This window comes from Alligator mississippiensis, chromosome 1 (assembly GCF_030867095.1).
Source record: "Alligator mississippiensis isolate rAllMis1 chromosome 1, rAllMis1, whole genome shotgun sequence".
Taxonomy (NCBI): Eukaryota; Metazoa; Chordata; order Crocodylia; family Alligatoridae; genus Alligator; species Alligator mississippiensis.
The window spans coordinates 179,981,335-180,008,896 of NC_081824.1; the positions used below are offsets into that span (position 1 = coordinate 179,981,335).

Genomic DNA, 27,562 nt, shown 5'->3' on the forward strand with positions numbered 1-27,562 from the left:
TTCCTACAACTTGGTTGAGTGCTTTAACCCCTGAACTGTTTTGCAAACCTAACCCTTTGTTTCCTTAGCTTTTTGTTATCAGTGCTCAAAAATGAAACATTTTATTTTGTGTCAAAGGGAATGTTGGGTGTGGAATAAAACGCTTTTTTCAGGTTTTCCTTTCAGGAAGGAGAAAAAACAATTGTGGTTTGATTTAAACTGGATCTGTTTTCAGTTCAGCTGCTGAACGTAAAAATAAATTATTCACACTATCCTACTTTAAATGGAGAGAAAATTCAGAGAGAATGCTGGAAATATCATTTAATGCTTGGTTAGAAATTCTTTCAATAGAATTTCAGTGCTTAGGTGGGCACCTTTCTGCTCTGTAGACACTAAACACGTTTAAGTCTCTGTTCCCCAGCCTAACAAGCTAAGCAGTTCCAGCTGGGTTCCAAGCTTGGCCCCAGCTCCTTCCAAAACTGCTGAACTTTGCTGTACAACACACTGGGACAGGAGGAAACTAGCCTTCTCAGCAGAGAGGACCCAAGCAGGGTGCGGGCCAGCCTGGAGCAAATCAGCCTGTGCAGGGCCTTGCCCCCAGATGCAAGAAAGCCTATGGCAGATTTGGTGGTGAGGGACCAGACGTGAAGCCAGCAGCAGTGTGGAATCGCAGCATCGCTTCACCTGGCTCCGCAGCCTCCTGCAAAGCAGGGGCCTAGGGCAGTCGCCCTGATTCACCTGCTCCTGTGTACAAGAAACCCAGTCAAGGAGAGAAGTCTTGTACCCAGCAGCTTGGCTTTGGCAGGCTGGTACTCATTCCATAGGGACAAAATGAACTAGGCTATCAATGTGCAAGCAGCTCTTGACCCATGTACATCTAACTTTGTTTCTTATATCCCAATTCCTGGTCCTTATCTCCAGTTCTAGTTCTAGCTTCCTGACCCCTTGGCTTGGTCTCCCAGATGTAGACCCTAGGCATTTAACCTTGGTCTGGTATAAATGGACCTGCCTCTTAATCCTCACACCTTATTTGGCATCTCTGATCTAATTGACCTCTAGCAGTTGACCCTGACTTGGCTTCTGACCTACTGAGATAAGATGCTTTTGCTATTCCCTGAAACTGTGCCTCTTTTTGAAATATAAACTTGACTGTTCCACAAAGGCTGCTATACTCCCCTTATCACAATAATATCTATAAGTACTTTCTTGTACTGGATTTCTAATAAACATAGTAAAGGCAATACTGGCTCACCAGTGGCAGCTGAAGTCTTTTAACTCTCTCATCATGCATAGTCTTTTAATCATTTCATCATTTAGACCTGCTCTGAACTGGATTAGGTGACAGAGGTAAAACCAGGTGGGTAATCTACACTTTGCCATTGCTACCACCAACCTCAATGAACTGGTGGGGTTGGAGGGGGGGCGGGGTGTTGGTGGACACGGGGTTTTGTCCCCGCTGGCCCCACTCCCCCGGTCATTCTTGACAGGCAATTTGCTAGTATCAATATTTAGTCCTTGGTGCCCAGCCAGCTTGATTTTTGTTCTCAAGTTTGCCTTTTATTATCCCAACTATATAGCTGGTCCGATAAGAGATCTCACCTTAAGAAATCCTTGCCTCTCGCATAATACCTGGACCATCATGACATCACTCTGAACATAAAAAATAGGTGTCTTTCCAAGGTAAAGAGCTCAGAGTTCATGAATCACACCCCTAAAAATCCTGAGACTGACTTGCAAATTGCATGATTTAAAAAATAACAATCATGGGGCTCGATTTTTTTTATTTTTTTTTTTTGGATAAAACTGTAAATCTCATGTAATGGCCTCGCTGGAGACACCAAGTGCTCGAGTGAAGCGTGGAATAAAACGCCATTGGGACGTCTTTAGGGCAGCAGCTGACGGTCACGAAAGAACTGCCAGTCGTAGTCGGTGACGTAATAGTACTAGAGCGGGACCGCACCCACAGGCTGCTCCTCCAGCCCGGCCGGGGGCGCTCTGCCGGGCCCGCTGCTGCAGCCCAGGCCTGGTATTAGGTTTGGCCACTACAAGGAGTGCGCGCACCCAGTTGCGCATTCGTATTATTAGTCTTCTCAAGCCTGTCCCTCCTGTTACCTCCACCAGCCATGCTACCGCCCGCACATCCACGTGATCAACCCCCAAATCGGCCAACTCCACTGCGCACGCGCATTATCACAGCCAGCCATTCTGCTGCGCATGAGCGTTATCAGCCACCTTTTAGCCTATTTTCGTGGGAGCGGGTGCCGTGGGTCATGTGACTAGTGCCCTGCTTCCGCGTTGGCTCTTAACGTCATCAAAGCGCGCCGCTCTGCCTTTCCAGCTGTTCGGTTGGGTGGCTATGGTGCTGCTAGTACGAGACCCAGCGGCCTCTCGTGCCCGGCCGTTGCTACTACCCGATGGGGGCGGCTTGGTCCGGGATTTGCTCCGCCTTCGCTGCCGGGCGCAGGTAGGGTGGGGCCCCCGGCGCGGCGCAGCCCCTCCCTTTTCTCCTGGTGGTGGTGGCGGCGATGTTGCCTCTGTAGGGAAGGTCCCGCTGCGCGGGGTCCTGGGGGGTGTGATATTATCTCTAACCCCCACTCCCCGTCCGACTTGGCTCCTTCTTTTCCTGGGCGGGGGGGGTTTAGTTCCCTGCTACAGAATCCGGAGGGGGCGGGGCCAGTGCCAGACCTGTCTTGCCTGTGTCGCGGGTTGGGTCCCCGCACGGGCCACGAGGCCTTTCGTGACTGGGGCTTGACCTCTGGAGGTCCCCTCCAGACCAGCTCTCTAAGGCTTCTGTGTTTTGTGCCCTGTCTCCTTGGAGGCTGTGGCTGCCACTGGGTGCACTAGAGGGGGCCTTGTGGCATGTCGTGGGGGCTGCCCTTTGCGCATCTCCTCCAGCCAGTAATGTGTGCGCCTTGCCCATAGCAGTGCCCTGGCACTCCCAATGCTGGGTACCCCCCGCGGTGTCTGGCCTCTGCTGCCAGCGAGTGATGGAGCCTTTTGGCAGGTTTCATGTTTCCCCCCAACATGCACAAAATGAGCTGTTGCTGCCCTCATGGCTTGGTGTGTGGCCAGTGCCAAGTGTGCGGCCAGCCTGTAGATACTTGTCCCAAACTGCTCACAGTGTAAATAGCTGGGGAGATGTGATGCGAGTAGCCTGAACTCGCATAGGAAATCTGAGTAGAGCTGTGAGTGGCCTGCTTATGGTTCTTATCTTTTTCAGACTAGAGGTGCTGCCCCTGACAAAATGCCAGCTCTTAGCTTCCATTTTCAGTTTTGCCTCCAGAAAAGGAACAGAGCCGTTTTTTTTTCTGTTGTAGAGAACTTGGGGAGACCAGGACCCTGAATTCCTATTTCAAAGCTCTGGGTTTCACATTTGCATATCTCCGTATTGACATGACACGGCACCCCGCAGCACCGTTGAAAGGATCTTGGGACACCCCAGGGTCCTGTGCTACCCTGGTAGAGAATCATTGACTTGAGCAAAGTCTAGCACTTTACTACCGAAAGGAACATTACCCCTGTATTTAAACAGAAATCAGCTGTACTCAAAGCTTGCTTTCATAATTAAAATAGCTTTTTATTCTCCCGTCTCAGCCATAGGGAGAACATCAGAGCTTGCGTGGTCCACCTCTGCAGGTGGCAGAAGTGACACTTCTTGTGCCTTGTGGCCACAGTTGGGCAGCTGTGCTTCACTTGTTTTCACCTCCCTGCTCCGGGAGACGGGGATCTTGAAATGCAGGGGAGGGCAATTTATTTTGGGCAGAGGGCCGCTTACTGAGTTTTAGCAAGCCATCGAGGGCTGCATGGGAGGCAACCCAGGGCAGATAAATATTAATTTTCTAAATTTTTTTAGGGGGTCAGTCGGGCTGGATGGAATAGCCTGGCAGGCTGCATGCAGCCCACCCGTGTTGTAATGCCTCACAATTATTGTGAGAACTGACAAACATGTTAGACAAGTTTTCACAGTCTTTGATTTATCCCGTTGCCTAAGCTTAGCTGAGCAGAAGGTACTCATTTTGGATGGTGCAGAATGCTATTCTATGTCAGCTGGTGAAATATGGTGTATTTTAACAGTGGACATGAAATGTAAACTGTGGTATGAGCACCGTTAACCTGCGCTATAATCTTAAATGGCAAATCATGCACATTAAATCCTGTCCATCAAATGAGTTCCTTGGTAACTTGATTTGAAATGGTTGTAATTTTTTTTGGGTAGTGTTAAAGCAGTGGCTCTCACACTCTTTGGATTCAAGGCAGCTCTCCATAACTTTTGTGAAAAACTAATTTTTAGACTACATTGCTTTCTTCTTTTCAAAAGGTCCTGGCAGTGGGGATGGGGACATGTCTGAAACTGGGCTTACCTGCTTAGTTTATATGCGTATTTCCAGCACCTTGGTTGAGAATCACAGTGTTAAAATTAACATTATAGCAGTGATGGGACTAGATGCAAGAGACAAGAATTTCTTTTATTGGACCAACTGAGTAGTTGAGAGACAAGCTTTCAAATGCCAAGCATTCTTCATAAGGTCATTTTTAACTTTTTAAAATTACTTATTCATTGAATGGTTTCAGATCTTCTATGGGGTTTTTTTAATACCATATAAAAATGGTGGTGGGGGAGGCCATTCTCCTCACAATTGTACTCTTAGACCAGGATCGGTCGGCATATTCCATTTTATCTTTATAGAATGAGCTTTATTATTTCTAGGGAATTCCTGAGGAAAGTGTCTATGTCAAGTGCAATGGACGACTGGTTAATTCTGAAGATGAGCTCCAGGATGGAGCTGTTTATAGTTTGGAACCAAGACTCTGTGGTGGAAAAGGAGGTTAGTTACTAATTCTTTTCTTGTACTAAATAGAGGTGAAGAATTGTCACATTTTTAATCTGTTGGAGTCAAGGCTCAGAATTTAAAAAAAATCTCAGACTTTATCAGTATAAGGAGTGCACAACTGGTATGCTATGGTGGCAAAACATTCCTGTTTGGGGAGTAGTCCTTTTGTAGCAGTATAGTGAAACCACTCTCCAGGAGTAAGACAAGATGCAGCATTAAAAACTCAGTTTTGCTATTATATTTGCACCTCTTTTGGGGATTCCGTGTTTGCATGCCTTTGATCATTGTAGGTGTGCTGGCAGAAGTCCATGAATTCATCTGGCTTAAGTGACTTATGAACATAAATCTGATTTTCAAAAGTGATTTGGGCCCTTTGACATTATAAAGTATGGCTTGTTTGTTTGTTTTTTACCCCCAGAAGCACTGAAGCTACAACATGCAGATTCTTAGCTTATTGTTTCATAATAAAACTAGTGAACCTTGTTTGAAAACATTTTAAGTGTCAGTTTCCTTATTCTAAGGTTCATGACCGTAAACCTGCTGCAGAACCCTACACAAAATCAAGCATTCGTAGATTTTTTTTTTTTTTTTTTTTTTTTAAAGCTCCCAACTATGATCACAAAAATGTGAAATGAGTTTAATCAATGCAGTATTGTCCTAACAAGTCTTCAGACAGTTTGAAACTGTACCTGTGAAACCCCCAAAAGACTATTTATGTGGTCAGAATATTTTGCTGCTGATTCCTTTAGAAACATTCAGTTCTGTTGTTCATCCTGCAGTCTCAAATTCCCCTTCTAGGTGTCACTTTCCAGAGTCACCTGCTTCAGCCTGTAATTGTGTTGTAGAAGTCATGCATTGCTGGCTGCTTATGGTGCTGCAGATTTTTTTTTATTGATGCATTTTTTTAAAAAGCAGTTTAGTTGCATGACTTTCACATTTGCTTCAATAAACTCTTATATTTAAATTCTGAGAACTGGATTTAATATTTTAATCTGCTATGTCTATAGGCAGAGTTAGGAAGTAGCTCCTTATGTGCTTTGGGATATCAAATCCTGGGCAACCTTTAATAAAGCTACTCCTGCTACAGTGTCTGCTTTGTAAAATTCTGCTTACCTCTGGCATTAATTTTGTTTTAATTAAGTAAACTTTCTCAAGGTGAGTGTCCAGTTATGTAAGCTTTTTATGATAGTCTTGCAAAGTACCTTAAGACTTGGAGTACAGTACAGTTTCTTCTACTTTTTAAATTAAAGAATAACACTTGGCACTTTAAAGCACTCTAACGTTAATCCATGCTGCACCTCTTTGAGGTAAATGTAATTCTGCTAATTCATGGTTGGGTGATAAAAACCAAGACACCCATTAAATAAATAGCCCAGTTACAAGTTAGTGACACCAGATGTGTACATGTAATCTTAGCATTACTGAGTCTCTGCTGATAATGTCTCTTTCCATCCCCTCCCACCTCCCCCCAAAAACCCAAACAAACCAAAAAAAACCCAAACCACAATGCATTGTATGATGGCTTCTGTCAGATGACAGATATTTGCTCAGACTTTTACAAAATCCAGGAGGAAAAAATGCATTTTTCTAGACTACTGTTCAGGGAGTCTCAGTCAGGGATTGTGACAGTGGTCCCATAGGGAGAGATGTACTAGTTAGATGGAAGGGAGGAGTCCTGAGGTGCTTTCAGAACAGAGAAAATTGAGGAACACTGCATTGGGGGATTCCAATAATAGTTTGTAGCTTCTGGGTGGAAGCATAGGTGCTGTGATATTCATTGGCTCTCTTGAAATCATGCCAAATGAATTCCTGAGCTAACGTGAGAATTTTTTTCACTTAAATGCCTTTTTTTGACTTGCAAACATGAACACACTATGGTTGGTTAAAAGGTGCAGAAGTTTACTGCATGTCAGCTACTCTTTGGTAACTGGCTTTTATCCCATGGTAAATGGAACGTAAATCATGGTAAATAACTCTCTCTTATTGAGAGGTAAGCTACGGAATAGGAGCAGTCAGTTGTTGTGGAGCACTGATACATGATAAATCCTCACTCCTTGCTCTGCAGTCAACTGTTGTGCCCATACCCTTGGGTTTTTGGCCCAGCAGTATACCTGATCATATCTCTTAAATATGTATAGCTCACCTTTTGGGCTCCAGTATGCCAATCACCAACTCTATGTCCCATTTCTTGCTCAGTGAGGCTAAAGAATTTTTTCCTTAAGGTAGGTACATATTGTGCTTCACTGTCTCCCCTTATTTTTGGGGGCAGGCAAAAGTGTTTTTAAAACAGTAGTGGTTCTTTTACTCTTGATCTCTATCACAGCTTCATAGCTGACTTCTGTTAACTCTTTCCCCCAGGTTTTGGATCAATGCTCCGAGCACTTGGTGCTCAGATTGAAAAGACAACAAATCGAGAGGCTTGCCGAGATCTTAGCGGAAGGAGGCTCCGAGATGTTAATCATGAAAAAGCGTGAGGCACTTATTTCTTCAGAAATGTTGTTATAAAATAGAACGACCACATATTCTGTTGTTAAGGGAAGAGGAGGTCAAATGAGTGGTTCCTGTAGCCGTGTTTTGTTGTGAATACCACAAAGCGCCTTTGGGTCTTTCAAACAGTAAGCACAAAGTGGGACAATGACAGCAGAAGTCTACTGTGTGCTTGCTTAAGTGTATCTCTCTAGTGTAAAATAGAGGCAACTGTACTGTGAAACCTGTTCATTAGCAACAAGTAATAAATCATTCTTTTATGTTTTTCTTATGGGTAGGAAAGTCTTCTACCTAACGGTCCTCTGAGAATCCTTTAATTCCCCCCCCTCCCCCCCCAGTAAAGTTGCAGAACTGTTACTCATGCAGCTTTGGAGCCCAGTCATCACAACTTCTTTTTAAGGCAGTTTTCTGTCCATTCATCTATGAAATTCCTTTGTTTCTTCAGGCTACATCTCTTAAATCATCTTCTTTCATGGCTCTCTTTGGTTTTATTTGGGTATGCAGACAGGAATAACTCTGGTCATTCAGTGTCAATATCAATCCAAGGCTGCATTGCTCTGTGCGCAAGTCCTGTGTAGTACTTGCTCTGGGTGCCTGTGTATACAACATTTTGAAACATACACACTGTATAAGACTGAAGCTAAAACATGCGTGATCCATATAATTGAGAGCTCAGCAGTAGCCACCACTGCTCTAGAAATCCCTATCCCCTGCAGTCAACTCCTTAAACCAGCTCTGGGTCCACTACATAGCTGATGCACTTGCATCCATTATGCTCTACAAAGTCTAAGACTGAAAATCTCCTGGAAATGTTTCAGGTAGAGGAATCAAACCACTGACATTCCACATGACAAACTTATTTATAATAGTAAATGACAGATATTTTGCATTTTTCTAGCACAGATGAAGATTCAAAAGTGCTTAAAAATATTAGTGAACTAATCTTTGGTCCCTTTAAAATAGGTGATTACCAAAATCTCCCTTTTGCAGATTGGAAATGGAAGCACAGAGAAGGTAAGTGATCACAGAACATCAGGACCAGAAGCATTTATAGAACTTATAAATCCTGAATTTGGGACTTGATAGAAGAAGACTGAATTCTGTAGATAGCTCTGGTTTCAGCAAAAATACTATTGCCAACTAGCATGTTGTGGTGGAGCACCAGCAGGGTGCTTGCCACTTAGGGAAGTTGCAAGCTCTGGGTGAGCTTTTTGGCTCAGCAGCAGGGAAAACACGCCCCCCAGGAACCATTTTAAGGGGGAAAGTGTGTCAGAGCACTCACGGTGCTCTGCCACTTTAAGAACTGAGCCAGGCAGCAGGCAGGTGCAGCCCTGTCTTGAGGAGTGTCCATCTTAAGACTCAGGCCAGCAGGGCAGGGGGCAGCAGTTTGCTGCCAGACACTATAAAAGCAACATCTTGTGAATTCATAGATTCATAGATGTTAGGGTCAGAAGGGACCTCAATAGATCATCGAGTCCGACCCCCTGCATAGGCAGGAAAGAGTGCTGGGTCTAGATGACCCCAGCTAGATGCATATCCAACCTCCTCTTGAAGACCCCCAGGGTAGGGGAGAGCACCACCTCCCTTGGGAGCCCGTTCCAGACCTTGGCCACTCGAACTGTGAAGAAGTTCTTCCTAATGTCCAGTCTAAATCTGCTCTCTGCTAGCTTGTGGCCATTATTTCTTGTAACCCCTGGGGGTGCCTTGGTGATTAAATCCTCACCAATTCCCTTCTGTGCCCCCGTGATGAACTTATAGGCAGCCACAAGGTCGCCTCTCAACCTTCTCTTGCAGAGGCTGAAAAGGTCCAGGTTCTCTAGTCTGTCCTCGTAGGGCTTGGTCTCAAGCCCTTAACCATACGAGTGGCCCTTCTCTGGACCCTCTCCAGGTTATCCACATCCTTCTTGAAGTGTGGCGCCCAGAATTGCACGCAGTACTCCAACTGCAGTCTGACCAGCGCCCGATAGAGGGGAAGTATCACCTCCTTGGATCTATTCGTCATGCATCTGCTGATGCACGATACAGTGCCATTGGCTTTTCTGATGGCTTCGTCACACTGCCGGCTCATGTTCATCTTGGAGTCCACTAGGACTCCCAGATCCCTTTCCACTTCCGTGCCACCCAGCAAGTCATTCCCTAGGCTGTAGGTGTGCTGGACATTTTTTCCTCCCTAGGTGCAGCACTTTGCATTTCTCCTTGTTGAACTGCATTCTGTTGTTTTCTGCCCACTTGTCCAACCTGTCCAGATCTGCTTGCAGCTGTTCCCTGCCCTCCGGCGTGTCCGCTTCTCCCCATAGCTTTGTGTCATCTGCAAACTTGGACAGAGTACATTTCACTCCCTCGTCCAAGTCGCTGATGAAGACATTAAAGAGTATCGGTCCAAGGACCGAGCCCTGCGGGACCCCACTGCCCACACCCTTCCAGGTCGAAACCGACCCATCTACCACGACTCTCTGGGTGCAACCCTCTAGTGAAGGAACTGTTGAGCTGAGAACAATTAGGAGGTAAGGGCAGGAGCTTATGGGGATGGCTTGGAGGCTCCTGGTCCTGGGCATGACCTAAAACTGCACCCTGCTGGGATAGGGAGGCCTGGTGGTTCTGCCTGTGGTGAGGCAGGGCCACTTAAATACCAGGTTCGAGGACCATCCCAGTGAAAGTTGGGTTGGGGCACCTAAACCCCTGCCCCCACCACCTGGTGGGTTACATGATAGCAATGGAGGGAGTAGTGTGGCCAGGGACATCCATGTGGGACACCTGAGCCCATTGGGGTGCAAGACCCTGAAGGGGAGTAGCGCAGGCCAGGTAAGTTTTGAGAAGTGCCTGAGCATGAAGGGGTGGAAGATGCCATGAGTGGAGCAGTTGAGGCCCTTAGAGAGGGGGCAAGCAGTTGACACCCTGTGGAGAGGGTGTGAGTTATGGGCTAGGCATGCCGATAAGCGACACCTGAGTCTGCGGGGCTGTTTAACCCCAGAGTACGGGGTGGAGCAAAGAGTGGCAGTTGTGAAGCCTCAGGAGTGAGGGGCATGAATTGGGGCCCAAAGGCAGGGGCTCAAGTGGAGTCCCTACTAGGAAGGGGGGAGGGTAGGGCTGAGTTAGGCCAAGGTAAGCCTTTTGGTGCCTAAGGCCGCAGGTGGGCCAGAGGCCGAGGGGAGGGTGACAGAGGAGGAGCCAGGAGGAGAACGGGGTGAGCCATCAGCCCCTTCATAGAGAGCAGCTGGGAGAGCTGCCCGTCTACGAAATCAGGTGCAGAGTCGGCACAGCATTTAGTGAACCATCCAGTGCTTGCTCAATTGAGGGTAGCGGGAGATGCCCAAAAGGCTGCGTGCTTGCTGGCTGGGGAGTGAAGAGTAGCAAGCCTGAGGACCCTCTAGGTGAGGGCAGGGTGAATATGGTCCCCCGGGAGAGAAGGGGCAGTACAAGTGAGGCCTAGGAAGGGCAGGATGAAAGAGACTGGATGAGAGCCGGTGGAGAGAGAGAGGCCTCTGTGAGAGAGAAATGGTACGAGTGTGGCCCTAGCAGGGCAGAGTGGAAGAGACTCAGTGCTGTGATGAGTTGGACCTGGCCTCAGGCTGGAGCTTAGCATGGCTGTGAGCAACATCTGTGAGGTTTGGGATGTAGTACAGGGTTGGTTGGAGCTACATACATAGGTCCAGGAGAACAGGGCATTGAATGGGCAGCTTCGTGCCTAATTAAGATCATAATTACTTAACAACAAGGTGTATCAGGTGAGAGAGGCAGGCAGTATGCCCAGGGGCAGTGGGAGACCAGCACTGTGGCTGGCTGGGGAGCTCCCACGCTTGCCACGCATGTGTATAGACTAATCTCATCTGAGGATCAGTGTGATGAAAGCCAGCTTTCATTATATTTCACCTGACAGGAATGCAGTAAGTAAAGTCAGTTTTGTGTCACTTTTTATGGACGATGACAGCACATCTTTGCCCAACACAAATTGTCATATTTAAGACACCTGTGTTGTTTTCCTCTTGTTTTGTTTTTCCAGTTTTCCATTCTGTTTCACTAGCAAACAGGATCCCTCACAAATGCACATCCTAGGAGGGCAGAAGACTAGTTTGTATCTGATTTCAACAAGAAATCTTGTACGAGTCATCTGCTCTGGAAAATACAACCCGATAAACCTAAGGCCCAACCACTTATTTCTCTACCTGGGGAGCATGGTTTCTTGAGCTTCTGTACCTCAGAACTCTTTAAAAGGTATGCAGAGCCTTGGAGCTCTAAGCATGCAAAACAATCTCAAGCAGTGAAAATTAATGGCTAGTAGAGAATAAACATTTCTGCACCTGCCTTCCTTAGGGCTTGGAAGTCTGATCCAAAGTTTGTTGAAGACCACTGAAAGGACTCATTGGCTTCAGTGGACTTTGAATCAGGCCCTCAGTCATCAGATACAACTTCTTTATCGTAGTAAATGCCAGGATTCATTTTTCCCAGTATAGCCTCCTGTTTTTTACATGCTTAAACCAGGCTAGATAGATTTGTTGTTCAAATCCTTGTATAGAGAGTATCTGCTTTAAGAAGTGTCATGTTAGTTCTGGTCAGTTCATTCATCTCCAGTGAATTGCATGGCTGATTAACAATAATGTAATCCACAGGAGATTCTCAATTACATTTTTCAAACAGCAGCTGATCACTCTTTAATTCCATTAGTTTTTAGTTATAACTTATTACCATACCCATAGGATGTAATTAAGTGGTCAAGCGTATTTAAACAATGACATATTTTCAAACCTTTATCAACCCCTTGATAGTTTAAAAATATTCACAACATTCACCTTCTTTGAAGGATGTACAACTAAGCATGGCTGTTCTAGTCAAATTTAATTAATCATTAATCAAAGGTTCAGTTAACCATAAAAAATAATAGTCTTTACAACCATGTCAATGCACATGGCCTTATCATTAGCCTAATCCATCTTTAAACTCTTTTCCACTAGCTGTTTATTTTTTATAATTACAGGAGTCAGTCATTGTCTGCAGTTATAGCAGTAAGATTGCTGGAAAATGTTTAATGCTCAATTGTTGCATGTAGCATCCCACTGAAAATGCATTGTGAGCCATCTTATTTTTCTGCAATAATTGATCAAGGATGAAAATCGTCTCTGATGTTGAGGAGTACACACTTCCATTAAGCACCACTGCTAGATAGGGGAATTCCCCATGTCACAGCTGCTACAGTAGGAAGCCCTGCATAGTTTTGCATACAGAGGAAGTTTGCATGTGGATCATGCCTCACCTTCTTTCCAGGGGGTTACAGGAAAACAGCTACAATCATTGCAATTGACAGGATGAATAGCAGCTACCCTGAGGACGTGTTCTCCAGGTTGCCCATCAGTTGGGAAATGTATTTATTCTCCTCTTTCTTTCTTTCTCACTAAACAGTGTGGTGGCATTAATAAGCATTGTTTACACTGGGCACGTCTACACGAGACACTTACTACGGATTAGCCTTATAACACTGCACAGTACTTTGGCAGTTAAAAACCATGCTAATAACCTACTGCACAGTGTTATTAGGCTAATATTCAGTAAGCATCACAAAATAACTATGCACCAGCACTACTATATAGTAACTCTAGTTACTGTGCATTTAGTTTGTACTTTATTAAGGAAGTACTAAATTAAACCTGCAGTACCTCAAGTGCATTAATGAATGTGTAGAGGCACCCACTGTGCTCCAATAAATGTATTGGCTTTCTTCATTCTGCATGTTACACACCTGAAAGGCATACAGTGTACAGTTTATAAGACAGGCTAAAGTTCTGCATTATACTATATTAAGCTCTAGCTTAGAAAGCCGTTGCCTTTCTTTTGACACGCAAATTCGTGAAGCTTTCTGTCTTTCTGTCTTTCTGTCTTTCTGTCTTTCTGTCTTTCTGTCTTTCTGTCTTTCTGTCTTTCTGTCTTTCTGTCTTTCTGTCTTTCTGTCTTTCTGTCTTTCTGTCTTTCAAGATGGCCGCCGACAGCTGAAGCCCTTCTAAGCTCCTCCAGCTCAGGTGCTTTCAGCTCGTTGCCTCGCACTCCCTGCCCCCCTTTTCCTGTCCCCCCCCCCCGAAAAACCCCTTGCCTCTCCCCACCCTGTCCCTGGGGACCCCCTCCCTGCCCCTTCCCCCCACTTTCTGAGCCTTTTTCCCCTGGGCTCTGGCAGCCTCGTTTGCCTCTGCCCCTCCCCCACCCCCGCCTGAGTTGTCCCTTTGATTTCTGCTGCCTCCTCCCCCAGGGCCCCTTCCCTTGGTCCCTGCCATCTGCCCCTGCCTTGGGTCTTGCCCTGAGCCCCTGCGGGGTTGCTCTGCCCCCCTCAGGCCGATTTTGGGGCGTTTCCAGCCCCCTCCCAGTCCCAGTCCCCCGTGTCAGCCTGAGGCTTTTTTTTTTTTTTTGCTGCACTTCGCAGTTTAACCCTGTCCTGGCGAGGAATGGCGGCTCCTACGCCTGGCAGCTGGCATGAGGATGTCTCTCAGGACCTCCCACTGTCTCATGGCCTGAGGGTTCATGCCCCTCTCCATGTGGGGCTCGAGGCTTGCGTGGAGGCTCTGGCCGCCCTCCTGGGATGGCGTACCATCCGCTACGCGGGGCGCGTGAACACGGTCCCGATGATCTATTTGAGCAAGCCCGCCTTGGTTGACAGGGTGTGTGCGGAGGGCCTGGACATTGCGGGCATCCACTACCCTGTCACGCCCCTAGAGACTCAGGCAGTGAGGGTGGTGATTTCCAACGTCCCACCGCACGTTTCCAATCGGGAGCTGGCCAGGGGACTCGAGGCCTATGGGGTTCCTGCGAGTCCTTTTCGCCGCCTGCCGATGGGAAACAAGAACCCTCAGGGCAAGCACGTCCTGTCCTTTCGGAGGCAGGTCTTCATGCTCCTCAAGGAGGGCCCCCAGTCGCTGCCTCGCTTCCTGAGCCTCACGCTCGAGGGGCGGCGGTTTATTATCTATCTATCTGTGGGAGAGACCACGTGCTTCAAGTGCGGGGGCTCCTCCCACCTGGCCGCGCAGTGCCCTCGGAGCAAGGCGGCCGGACCATCGCCACCTGCGGCAGCGCCGAGAGACGGCGCGTCGACCTCTGGGGCACGCAGCAGGCCCAGGGAGGCTGGGAGCTCTTCCTCCCGACCTCCTTCCCCCCCCATTCCATCTCAGGGGATCGGGGTCTCCAGCGGGAAGCCATCGTCCAGCCGAGGGGCTGGTGCTACTACCATGGCCCCACCGCCCCCTCCCCCGTCTGTGGCGCCCCCTGCCCTCGGTGCGGCAGCCCCACCGGGTGGAGAGGCGGACGCCTCCCCTTGCCCCCTGCCTGCCCCGGCCGAAGTGGCTGGGGTGGCCGGGGACTGCGGTGCTGGAGCCTCATCGGATGATGGGGCTCGGGCATCCTCCCTACCACCCGAAAAAGAGAGGGAGATGAGGGGGGCCTCTCAGGACACCCCATCCCTGACAGACCCCTCCTCGGCCAGTGCCGAGGACCCCCCCGCTACAGAGCCGGACCCCGTTCCGGCTGCCACACCACCCGCCCCGTCGGATGTAGCCACCGACGAGGCAGACTTAGCGGGTGGGGGGGAGGGGCTGTCAGGGGTCCCCCTCCCCTCGCCTGTCCCCCAGCCTCCGGAGTCAGGCGGCAGCAGGGATAGTGGCGAATGTCTCTCTTCCGGTGGCCTGGCCCCGGGGGTGGCGGGAGAGCCCGCTGCCCCTTTGGTCACGCCCCAGCCTACCGGAGCAGATGGGGACGTTAGCGAGATGGAGATCCAGCTCTCGGAGTCTCGCAAGAGACGTCGTGAGCGGGATGGCCCCTCCCCCCCCAAGAAGACAGGGAATGTCCTCGCGGAGCTGGTCCTCGACTCGGACGACGAGAGGCGGCTGATGTGCCTGGACATCGAGGGGGTCGACGCTGCAGTTGGCGAGCTCCCGCCGGGGGTGCGGCCTCGCCGCTCTTCCGTAGGCAACATCCACCCCAAGCTGGCGGAGCCCCCCTGGGTCTCTCCTGACTATGGGGGACTCCTGTCCTTGCTGAAGCTAACCAAGGGGCAGAAAAATGTAGCGGGGCACATCACCCAGTGGTGTGCGGACCCCAAAGTGTTTGTCAAGGCTGCCAGGGCGGCGGTCAAGCTCATGAAGCAAGATCGGGGCACACGTCAGATGGCCTACCGTCTGGACAAGCTTGCCCAGAGGGTGAGAGTGGAGTGGGGCCTGGGCGGGTCCCTCGACTAGAGTAGGGCACGGTAGGCCTTCCCTGACCTGTCTGTATTGCCTTGCTCTGCTCTTGGGTGCTCGCTCTTCCACCCGCACTCTGCTTTGCTCCTCCTCTCCCACACCCACCCCCATGGCAGCCACAACCATTGGCACCTTCAACGTCAACGGCTGTCGAGACGCGGTGAAGCGCGAGGCCGTCCTGGAGCTCCTGCGGCAGAAGAGGCTGGCCATCGCCTTCCTACAAGAGACCCACTCTGACAGGTTCAACCAGGCGGCCTGGCGGGCTGCCTGGCGAGGACAGGTGTTCCTGAGCCACGGCACCAACCTCCGCGCGGGGGTCGCGACACTCTTATCGCCGCAGCTGCAGCTTGACGCGGCGGTGCCGCGGGAGGTCGTCCCCGGCCGCCTGCTGACCGTCCGCGTCACCCTCGCGCAACACCGTCTGCTGCTCGTCAACATCTACGCGCCCTCCGATGGCCAGGAGAGGGTCGCTTTCTTTGAGAGCTTGGCTGCCCTCCTGCGCGACGCTAGCAAGGATGATGACCTGCTCCTCCTCGGGGGCGATTTCAATTGCACCACTGCCCCGCGCCTCGACCGCACAGGGCCTGAGCCCCACCTGCCCTCCGCTCGCAAGCTGCAAGCTGCCCTGGAGGGGGCAGACCTCGTGGACGTCTGGCGAGCCCTGCATCCCGATGCGCGCCAGTACACCTGGGCCAAGACGAGTGCCGGCGGTCTCACCATGGCTCGCCTCGACCGCCTTTATATCACCAGGCACCACCTGCCACTCCTGCGCAGCAGCCGCATCGCTCCCTCGGGTCTATCAGATCATGGCCTGGCCTTCAGCGAACTGAGCCTGCCGGGGAGAGCCTGTGCACGGGCACCGTATTGGTGTTTGAACATTAGTCTGCTCCAGGACTCTTATTTCCGGGACTGCTTTGCCCACTTTTGGCGGAGGTGGGAGGCTGCGAGACCGAGCCACTCCTCCTGGAAGCTGTGGTGGGACGTGGGCAAGGTCCAGACCCGAGCCTTCTGCCAGCAGTACACCCAGCTGGCCGCGAACGAGACGCGCCGCCGTGTCCGGGAGTTGGAGGAGGACGTGGCGGAGCTCGAGGCTGCTCTGCTGGCCGCTGGCAGCGACGCAGCACTGAGCGAGAGCCTCCGGCTCCGCAGGAAATGCCTGCGCGACTTGGCGGAGAGCGCGGCCCGCGGCGCGAGGATCCGCGCCCGCTGCCAGGAGCTGGTGGAAACCGACGCCCCGACCCGCTTCTTTTTCGACCTGGAGCGGCGGCGGGCAGCGAGCAAAGTCTTGGACCATCTCAAGACTCCTGAGGGCCGGGTCATTACAGAGCCGGGCGAAGTCCGCGAACGTGCCGTCGCCTTCTATCGCGACCTGTTCGCGGCCAAGCCGTCGTGCCCCGAGGCCACGCGGGAACTCCACGAGGGCCTACCGTGTCTCGATGCCCTGGAGGCCGGCGAGCTGGAGCGGGACTTGTCCCTGGAAGAGCTGGCGGCGGCCACGGCCGGCCTCGCCTCCGGCAAAGCCCCGGGCCTCGACGGGCTGCCTGCCGAGTTCTACAAGACCTTCTGGCCTCTCCTCGGCCCCAGCCTCCTGCGCGTTTTCCAGGAGAGCCTCGCCGACAAGGTCTTGCCGATCAGCTGCCGCCGAGCGGTGCTGACCCTGCTGCCCAAGAAGGGAGACCTGGGCTACATGAAGAACTGGCGGCCGGTCTCCCTGCTGTGCGCGGACTACAAGATTCTGGCCAAAGCGCTGGCCACCCGCCTCCGCGCGGTCATGGCCTCTCTCACCGGGCCCGAGCAGAGCTACTGCGTGCCGGGCAGGACCATACAAGACAACCTGTTCCTGCTGCGGGACCTGCTCACGGCTAGCGAGCTCTTTGGCCTCGACGTCGGCCTCCTCTCTCTCGACCAGGAGAAGGCCTTTGACCGCGTGGGCCACGCCTACCTCTTCCGCACGCTGGAGGCCTTTGGCTTTGGGCCCCTCTTCACCGGGGCCCTCCGGGTCTTGTACCGGGACATTTCCAGCCTGCTCAAGGTGAACGGAGTGCTTTGCGCTCCGTTCCCCGCGCGCAGGGGCATTCGCCAGGGCTGTCCGCTGTCGGGCATGCTCTACGCCCTGGCCATCGAGCCGCTGTTACACGCGCTGCGCCGCCGCCTGAGTGGGGTGGCCCTGCCATCGGCCACGGGCCCGTCCGCTGGCCCTCGTCTCCGGCTGTCGGCCTATGCGGACGACGTCACCGTCTTCCTCGCCACCCAGGAAGACGTGCGGGCTCTGGCAGATTGCCAGCGGGCCTACGAGCGCGCCTCCTCCGCCCGCATCAACTGGGGCAAGAGTGACACTCTGCTGCTTGGCGCATGGACTGGCAGGCCTCCGCCGGACTTGCCGGGGGGCCTCGCCTGGCGCCGCGAGGGCCTCAAGGTCTTGGGCGTGTTCCTGGGGCCGACGACCTTCATGGCGCGCAACTGGGACGGCCTCGAGGAGGGAGTGGAGGCCCGCCTGCAGCGGTGGCGCTGGCGCCTGCCCAGCCTTTCCTACCGGGGGCGCGTCCTCGTCATCAATAACCTGGCGGCGGCCACCCTGTGGCACCGCTGCGCGGTGCTGGACCCTCCGCCGGAGCTACTGGAGCGACTGCAGCGGCTCCTGGTCGATTTCCTGTGGGACGGACGCCGCTGGCTCCCACGAGCTGCCCTCTACCTGCCCACCGGCGAGGGGGGCCAGGGCCTGATCGATCTGGCCAGCAGGGTGGCCGCCTATCGGCTGCAGGCCCTCCAGCGGCTCCTGTACACCGAAGGCCACCTCCCGTGGCGACAGCTGGCGTGCCGATTCCTGCGGCGAGTGGGGGGCCTCGGCTTTGACCGGGAGCTGTTTCAACTGGACCTCACCTTCCTGAACGGGGCGGTCCTTCCCCCGTTCTACCGCAGCGTGGTGCGGGCCTGGCGGGCGGCCTTCCATCTCTGTCCCCAGGCCAGGCACCTGCGGTTCCCGCAGCTCCTTCGAGAGCCCTTGGTCCACAACCCGGCCCTGCACCGTGTCGTGCCGAGCCTGGCCTCCGCCAGCCTCACGGCAGCTCTCGTCGAGGCGCGCTCCACCCGCCTGGAGCACCTCCTGGACCCCGCTCGGTCGGACTGGCTGTCACCCGAGGCCCTGGCTGCCCGGCTGGCGATGCGCTCCGTCCGCACCGCGGGGCGGCTTCTGCGGGCCGTTAGGGCCGCCCTCCTGACGGAGGCAGCGACCGCCCTGGAAGCCCATCTCCAGACTCGCCGGCCCCTCCCCGCCGCAGACGCCGCAGAAGACGCCTTCCCACCGCTACCCGTCATCCCAGCGGTACCCGGCGAGCTGGCCGAGCGGCCCAACACGCTGCTCAGGCTCCCGGTGCCCCCCAGCAGCAATACGGGCTGCCCTTTTGGCACCCTGCCCCGCAAGGGCCTCTACATGTGGGTGGTGCGCACCCGGCACGCCCAGGTGCTCGCCGGCCGCCCTGACACCGTGTGGCGGCGGCGCCTGGCGCAGCCCGGGACCCCGGCGTGGCGCACGCTGTATAAGGCGCCCATCGCCAAGAAGACCGGCGACCTGCAGTGGCGGCTCGTGCACGGCATCCTGGCCACCGGCACCTTTGTGCGTCACTTGGACCCAGCGGCCTCGGCGGCCTGCCCCTTCTGCCCGGGGGTGCTGGACGAGGACATTTTCCACGCCTTCCTCGACTGCCCCCGGCTGCAGCCTCTCTTTGCCGCCCTGGGCGCACTGCTTCGGGTACTGGGCCGAGACTTCTCCGAAGACGCCTACGTCCACTCCTTTCCATACCGGGCGGCCGAGCGGGCCACGGTCAGCCTGGCCAACTTCCTGCTGGGCCAGGCCAAGATGGCCACCCTGAAGAGCCGGCGAAACCAGCTCAGCGGCACCGGGATGGTCGACGCCCTGCAGCTCTTCCGCCTGCTGGTGCGGGCCCGCCTCTCGCTCGAGTTTGAGCACGCTGTCCTCCGGCGGACGGTGCCCGCCTTTGAGGAGCGCTGGGCCCTCGGGGGGGTGCTGTGCCGGGTCGAGGCGGGACGCCTGATCCTCGCTCTGTGATGCCACCGGCTGCTCAAGCCGCAGAGACGCGTCAAGCGGGCCGAGGCCCTGGACTTTTGCTCGTGCGGGTCGACCCCGGAGGCCTCCATGGGTGTCCCTGCTGGCAGAACTGTAAATACTGTAAATAGTCCTTATGTTTCTTTGTGTTGGTTGGTTTTTTTTTGTTTTGTCTAGCGTGTACGGGCAGGCCTTGCAGGCCACGAGCCCAGGCCTTGTCCATGAGGCCCAGAGCTTCGGGCATCCTTGTACATGCTTTTGACTGGCTCCGAGTCATCACCTTCCGGGGAATAAAGGTCTCTTAAAAGTCAAAGTCTTTCTGTCTTTCTGTCTTTCTGTCTCCTTCACTGTTCAGTCCTTGTTTTGATTCCCCCCCCCCAACCTGTGGGTGAAAGGGTTCAGTAACTGGAAGGCTACCTCAGTTTAGTTCTTATTTCCAAGATCTCTCTCTCTCTCTCTGTCTTTCCAGAATGGCTGAGTGGGTGAAGCAGCAAGCAGAGCGGGAAGCTGAAAAAGAACAAAGACGCTTGGAAAGGCTGCAGCGTAAACTTGCAGAACCAAAACACTTCTTTGTTAATTCGGATTACCAACAGCAGTGTAATGAAATGGCTGAGCGGCTAGAGGATTCAGTACTTAAAGGTATTGCTGAGGAACTGATATGTTTATCAATAGATATAGAATTATTTTCAGTTGGCACCTAAATTAAAGTATGGTTCGAAGTGACTTTTGTGACAAATGGTTATTGATATATCTTGGACTAGGCAGTACCATTTTCATTTGGGTGAGGTGCACTTGGTTTTACTAAAATTTGGTCTAATTTAATTTTTTCTTCCTGAAATAGCTTTGTTAGAATATTGTGAGACACTAGAACACAGATGCAAGTAATAAATCATCCTTATGCTTAAAGTAATCTGTAGATACATTCTGCACTTGTGGCAGTGACATTAAGAATCATCTTAAAACAATGATAAGTGCTAATATATAAGAATCAACTTTAGCTTTAAAGGACTGTGTATAGCTTAAAGGACTGTGCATAAACAATATACAGAAAACAGGAGAAACTGAGTATAACATAATAAAATATTTTGATTTGCATACCCATTCTCTTAGGCTATTTTACTTAGCCACTATATTACCCTGGTGACAGTCTTGACATACAGGCCAGTAATTGACTGGGGCATAAGAGAGCCGGTTCAGAAGTGGTCACTCTAATTCGGGGTCAGCTCTGTAGAGCTGCAAACCAATAAGAGTTTCTACTACTGTTGAACTTGTATAAAAGACTTTGGTGTCTTGGGCTCGCATTCCAGCACTTCTACTAACAGTAACTGAAGACAAATTCAGAAAATAACTGGAATCTTAGAGCATCCAGTTCTCTAGGAAGCTTTGTTTTAAATCTTCTTCCCCTGTGGACTTGGGAGTATCATAGTATGTAGGTTACTATGGTTCTACAAGGCAACTCCATTTTTAACTTTGCATTGAAGGGATGCAGGCCTCCTCCAGTAAGATGGTGTCTCCAGAGACCAGTGATAGTCGGAAGCGCCCAAACGAGTCCGAAAAGAGCGGAGCAAAATCTGAGAAAAGGAAATGTTTGTGGTAAGTGCAGTGCCCTGATCCACTTTGTAAGGGAGAAGGAAGTTAAGAGTAAAGGATCAGTTTTTCTTTTAAGATGCAGTCTATCAGAAAATCTACCAGGAACTTCTGGCACAGAATTGTGACAGTTCCAAAAGGCAGGGTAGAACCCAGATCACTTGCATCTGTGTGCAACCTACTTCATTAGCAGAGAGTTGCTGAATTTAAGAATAGCTCATTGGTTGGTTATAGCTTTTACCTCAGGGTGCTACTTCTCCTATCACTCAGAGCTTGTTTGCAGTTCTGCACAGCTAACTGGCAGGGTGGCATCCTTTTGAAGGAAAAATGCCTTGACAGTCCCTCACAGGTCTTTGTTGCAGCTCTATATGTCCTTTTCAAGCTCTCTTCTTCACAAGGGGGTAAGGAAAGTAACCCTTTGAAGTATCTAGGTTCTACTGTAATACATAGAACAAGTCAAAGCAGTGGCAGGAGTTTTGCCCCATCCCCACTTCCTGTCTTAACCACATACCTGGATGTGGAGTAGTAGAGGTTTCTTTTTCCTATCACTATTCCTCTGTCTAAATACACTGGGTCCCTCCTATTTCCTTATGTAGCTTGAGAATTGACTTTTCAGTCTCCCAGTCTGGTTGTCTTTCTCATAGTGGGTATAGCATATGCACTGTTCCATTCTTTAACCAGATGGGATGTTCAATTCCACTATTTAAGACAGCAAGCTAAGATGGTTACTGGCAAAATAAAGATGTCAGCACAGCAATAGGTTGCTTTGTGGGAGTGATGGATTCCTCTATTGGGGATTCTTTGGGAAGTATGATTGCTTTGGATCATACACAACAATAGTGACTTCTGGCTTGCTCAGCATGGGAGTCCAGCTGATGTGGGGTCCAGACTATAACCCCTCCTTGCTATATTAGTATGGTGAGGCTCCTTAGGGAATCGGACACTTGAAGTTAGGTCACTTTCTTAGTTTAAAATATGTTAACTGGAGCACTTGTTTATGACAGGATGGGATTGGAAGGACTGGAGGATCCTGAGAGCACAGATGATAGTGAAGATAATTATCCTAGTACAGCAGAAGGCAGTTGCCACTCAAGCAGCAGCCACATTGAAAAGACTGAAAGCACAATTGAGTGGCCTAGTAGTTCAGAGGATTCACTAGGATGCAGCTCGACCACCAATACCTCTGAGAAACCACAAGAGCAGGCAGAAGATGCTGAAAAAGATCTACCAGAGGAGGTACCCACAGAGGAGCAGATTGCAATTCCAACTGATGAAAAAAATGACACAACAGAGACCCTGAAAGAAGAGGAGCAAGAAAAAGTTTCAACTACTCAAGAGGAAATAATTCCATTACAGAGCACGGTGAGCAACACCATGGAAATCTAGATGCTATTGCCTCTTTTCTTGCTTTACCCCATCTGTTTTTTAGATCACTTTTTTCCCCTATTATCTACTGACTGAATAGACTGACTTCCGTTAATGTAAAGTCAGTGTTTTGGAGTCTAAAAATCCCCTTGCCTTAACTGTTGCTCAAGATGCACACTTTCTGCCTATGAGTGCATGCTTTATAGCTCCTTATAGTGGTTCAGACACTCTGTCACTTCATGTCCCATTTTAAAATGTTAGAGTTTAGCATGTACAAGATCATAATCCATATTCAGAAATTTTATTTTGTAGTTGGAGGCAGAGATCAAAGTGCAATTGGAATTCTTAGTTCAGTAATTCTGTTCTTGACTAGCTAGTCTTCCTCCTCCTTTTCTTTCCCTCATGGGCTGAGGCACTCCTGTGTCCTTCATGTGCAGCCAGTTTTTTCCCCCTCCCTATTTTGTGTAGAAAGTTCTGTGTCAGTATGATGCAGTTACTTCATGGGATGAGCAAGTTTTGCACTCACTAGTGTACCAATAAGTGAAGTTGCATTAGGCTTGTTCACCTTGTGTGTAGTGTAGCTTGACTTAATTAGCCTCCTTGAGGATGAATAATAAAGCCCTAAAAGATCAACTTCTATATGGTGCAGACAAAACTATCAGAATTCCCTTCTATTGGTTTCCTTTTTAAATTAAACACTTTAATCCAGGCTGTCCAAAAATTACACTGATCTGGCTCAAACTGCAGCTCTCATTTGGGGAATGAGATTCTGCTGCTGCATATCTGACAGTAAGAGCTTTGGGGTGAGAAGGGCAATGATATGTGATGTGTCTGAGTTTTTACAAATGCAGGTAGAAAAGCAGATCTAAAGGAAAATTACCCATTACTTCAACAGTGGAGTAACTTCCCTACTGATGTTGGAATGAATTGCCCCACTGGGGTTGAGCAATTCATTGTCATTCATGAAGCTTGCTCAACTGCTGCTGAGAGTATTCTGCTTTAAATTTAAATTAGCTCTTGAACAAGTGCATTGCTTTGACTGTAGACTTATCACCTCTTACATGAGAAGCCTGAGTTGGCTCTAAGCAATAAAAACCTGATTTTCTTTCGATATTGAGCACACCAGCACTAAATAAATAAGTGTCAACAATAATGGCACCCACTTGCCCATCGCTTGTGGAGCGTTATTACACGCTCAGTGTTGTTTGGAACATTGAGATCTGTCGGCATAACAAAATGCCAATCCCTGAGTGACTCAGATTCTGTGCCCCATTTGACTTGAGTGAGGAGTCTGTCATTGTAATGTTTTTTGAAAGTATTTCTTTTTCATTGTGTAGAAACTTGTAAGTTTCTATGGTTGGAAACCCTGTCTTCCATTTACTGAATGTTGATAATTGGTAAATAGGGGTGCACTGATTTAAAGACTTTCCTGGCTGATATCCATAGCTGATTTATTAATGAGGCATATCGGACGATACCAATCCAATAGCCGATTTATAGGAATGCAGCTGAGCAGCATGGAGAGCAGGGCCCTGCAGGCAAGTCTGTGAAGGAGAAAAGGTAGGGGAATGTGGGGGGGGGGGCACAGTGAGGGAAGGAGTGGGGCTGGGGGTGCTGCCCATCCAGGGTGGTGAATAGGACCTGGGGCTGGGGCAGGGAGTGGTACAGCTGTGGGTAGCTCATCCAGGGGATCAGTGTCCTGGCACTTTTTAAACATTGCCACCACCTTTTTTTTTTTTTTTTTTTTTAAAGTAAAGCTCGTCAAATAAACTTCAGTTCAAGTGCTGCTGCCACCATTTTTAAGCGCAAAGACACTTTTAACCAGAATGGGGTGCGGTGAGGGCAGATGCCTGCTGCGGGCTCAGGGCTCTCCTCTCTGCTGCCTTTTAGGAGCAGAGCAGAACAGAGTGAGGGCAGAGGTCCACTGCAGGCTCAGGGCTCTTGCCCTGCTGCTTTTGCCCTGGGAGCTGCACGCTGGCTGCGTGTCACCTGCCTGGCGGCTAGAGGAACAACTTGCCACCCCCACTGCCACCTGGCTGGTAGGGGACGCATGGCCAGTGCGCTGCTTCCATGACAAAGGCAGCAGGGTGGAGAACCCTGAGCCTGCAGCGGGTAGCCTGCCTCTGCCCTGTGTACAGATCTGATGGGGTACATGCCCCCCCCCCAATGCCTCCCCTGGGGGTACGTGCAGCAGCCCCTGTGCCCCTGGATGAGACTCCCATGGCTCCTTGTCCTGGCCCCAGAGTCCCATTCACTGCCCTGGCTGGGCAGCATTCCCACCCAGCCCCTGCCCCACTCCCTTATTGGGGGGGGGGCCTTTGATCTTGCTACCTCTTCCCCTCCACAGGCTTGCCTGCAGGGCACTGCTCTGTATGCTGCCTGGCTGCATTCCTGGCCCTGGGCATGCATGCGCACAGCTGCAGCATCCAGAGACCCTGGCCAGAAGACCTATTATATTTATTGGTACACTATTGGCTATACTGGCTAAAAAAGCCAGTAGCTGATGATGTTAATTTTCCTTTTATCAGTGCTGATCTGATGTGGCACCAATGTATTGGTGCACCTCTATTGGTAAATGAGCGAACAAGCATTTAAAATGGGGAAGTAGTGTGAAATGTAGTTCAGTCAGTTGAAACATAGTGTACACTGTACTATAAGTGGGCAGTATTTTCAACTGGATGTTTATCACCAGGCAGTGTTTACCTTTCAGACAGTATTTGCAACGTTTCCTATTCCTGGGACAGGAAACTCCACCAAAACCACAATTAATTGTTATTGCAGGTGGTGAGTGGCTCTTATAACTGCTTACTGCCTTTTTAGTTTAAAGTAGTGACTGTGTGTAGTAATGAGACCTTATTAAAGTTCCTCTCTGCTAAGAAAGAGCACTTTTAAATATGTGCGTATCTTGGTAGGGTGCTGTACTTGGAAATAACAGCACTGATACAGCAAGCACTTAATGCTGAATGTAGGGTTCGTGACTGAGCAGTCTCATTCCCATCCCTGGGACTATCTCTTTTGGTAATTCTAGCACGGTAGATCTGTGTTGCAAGAAATGATTTCCTCCTCTCCCCCCGCCCTGATTTTCTTGAGATGCTGTTCAATAGATAACAGAAGTGGAAGATACTTAATTTCTTTGTTTAGGGTGAATTTATGATTTGCATCACTTCTGCTTTTTCCTCCTTTGTCAAAATGAGAAGCATCTCTGGAAGCTCAGCATCCCCTAAGCATTTTCTTAAAAAAGTAAAATATCTGCTATTCCTGTAATTCCACGATTAACTGCATAGAAGTGTGTGGTGCCCATCTGTTTTCCCTGTCACTAATGGGGGAATGCTTAACTTTGAAAGTAGCCAAGGTAAATTTAATTGACTTCACAGTTAAGAGCTGGTAGCTTTGTCACACCCAGTTCATGACTTGTGCAATGTAAGAATGAGGCATTGAATCATCAGGTGTTTTCAGTTCTCTTAAGAACTGTGTGTTCATAAAGTATTTAACTTCATGTAGCAGAGATCCCAAAGTTTGAGAGAGGACAGGTGGAACTACCTTATCTATTACTTTCCAACAGAGGAAGAGATGGGTTTGGCTTGGTTATTTTCTTTATTTCAGGCTCTTTTTGTGAGTCCTCATAGGCACAATGCATTTTACCCTGATCACCAGTTTGGTCTGTAGGCCATTGCCTATGGGGTTAGAAATCCATCTGATTTCCAACAAAATGATCTTTTAACTTATACCTGAAGGTGTGTCTACAGTAGTCATAGTTTTTATTGCCACTTAGACAGATATCGGAGCAGGCCTTAAGCTATTTATTTACGGTAATGCTAGCATGTAGCTGTGGTGGCATGGCACTTAGTATGGGCTGCAAAACCATCAGCATACTTACTAGTCTTCTCAGGCAGGTTTGCAGCCCGTGCTGATCTGTGTGCTGCTACAGCTACGCAGCCTAGCTCAGGTATGTCTCCAGGTTGCAGTTGCAGCTTGACTGCAGTGTAGACATAGTGTAACTATGGAAATGCCCAGCATGCTATACCTGGAGACTGTATAACTGTGTTATCACACTTTGAAAGTGTTTAGCTGTATGTTCTGTAAAAGTGAAATCTAGTTGGAGACTAAATAAGTGTAAGCCATAAGAGGCACTAAGTCTCTTTTTTTTTTTTTTTTTTTTTTCCAAAATGGTAATGAAAGGATTGTGTATTCTTGTCTTTGCAGAAGTCTACGCCAATAGATCTTCTGGCATTCAACTCTGCTGCTGAAATGGAAGCTCTAGGATTAGATAAGCTGAAGTTTGAACTGATGGCTCTGGGCCTGAAATGTGGAGGCACTTTACAGGAAAGAGCAGCAAGACTTTTCTCTGTGAGAGGTCTGCCTAAAGACCAGATTGATCCTGCCTTATTTGCAAAGCCTTCTAAAGGGAAAAAGAAATAAATGTTGGGGTTTTTATATACACACACAATCTCTCCATACCTGAGGGGTTTTTTTTGTTCTATGGTCACTCTTTTTAACTAGCTACCTGCACTACTTTGGCATCTGTAGGTAGTTTCTGTTTTTTCTAACTGGAGTTTAAATAATGTAATACAAAGAATAAATTGCTAGATAAAAAAAACAACAAACTAGTGTGTGCTAAATATTAAAGGTAGCAAAGCATAAAGATGGGAAATTGTGAAGATTTTTTGTAAATAAAAGAACATACAGTGTCCATGGATGCTTGGGAAAAATTGTGCGCTTTATAGAAAAATGGTGTTTTTATATATGTAAGTTGTGTGATGAGAATATTGAAATAAGTGAATACAGGATTGCTTATCTGTACTCTAGGTATTCCCTTCTAGATAAAGAAACCATAATTTTAAAATATGGTTCAGGTTGAATAGCTGAAGCTTGACTTTTTTGAGGGGAGGGGGAAGATATTTTGTATGGGGAATTTCAAATATGGATTAGGTGTACCATTATGTATGTTGGTGTTGTCAAATATTGGTATACCATGATTCTCTGTAAATATACATGTTCAGTATCTGAAATGTTTATTAAAGGAATATTTACTTATTTAA

The 27,562-nt window shown here is 49.8% G+C and overlaps 1 protein-coding gene across 1 annotated transcript; it reads left to right on the plus strand.

Moving 5' to 3' along the window:
• Positions 1 to 2,241: 2,241 nt before the first annotated feature.
• SDE2 (SDE2 telomere maintenance homolog) lies at positions 2,242 to 27,562 on the plus strand. Its single transcript, XM_014598175.3, has 7 exons — positions 2,242 to 2,443; positions 4,688 to 4,805; positions 7,170 to 7,281; positions 20,041 to 20,210; positions 21,053 to 21,164; positions 22,163 to 22,520; positions 26,727 to 27,562. The coding sequence occupies exons 1-7, from the start codon at positions 2,336 to 2,338 to the stop codon at positions 26,940 to 26,942; spliced, it is 1,194 nt and encodes a 397-aa protein (XP_014453661.1). The 5' UTR covers positions 2,242 to 2,335; the 3' UTR covers positions 26,943 to 27,562.

Coding starts and splice junctions, on each gene's coding strand:
- SDE2 (XM_014598175.3), top strand. CDS start 2,336: ATGGTGCTGCTAGTACGAGACCCAGCGGCCTCTCGTGCCCGGCCGTTG. Junction 7,282..20,040: donor GATGTTAATCATGAAAAAGC/GTGAGGCACTTA, acceptor CTGTCTTTCCAG/AATGGCTGAGTGGGTGAAGC. Junction 21,165..22,162: donor GAGAAAAGGAAATGTTTGTG/GTAAGTGCAGTG, acceptor TGTTTATGACAG/GATGGGATTGGAAGGACTGG.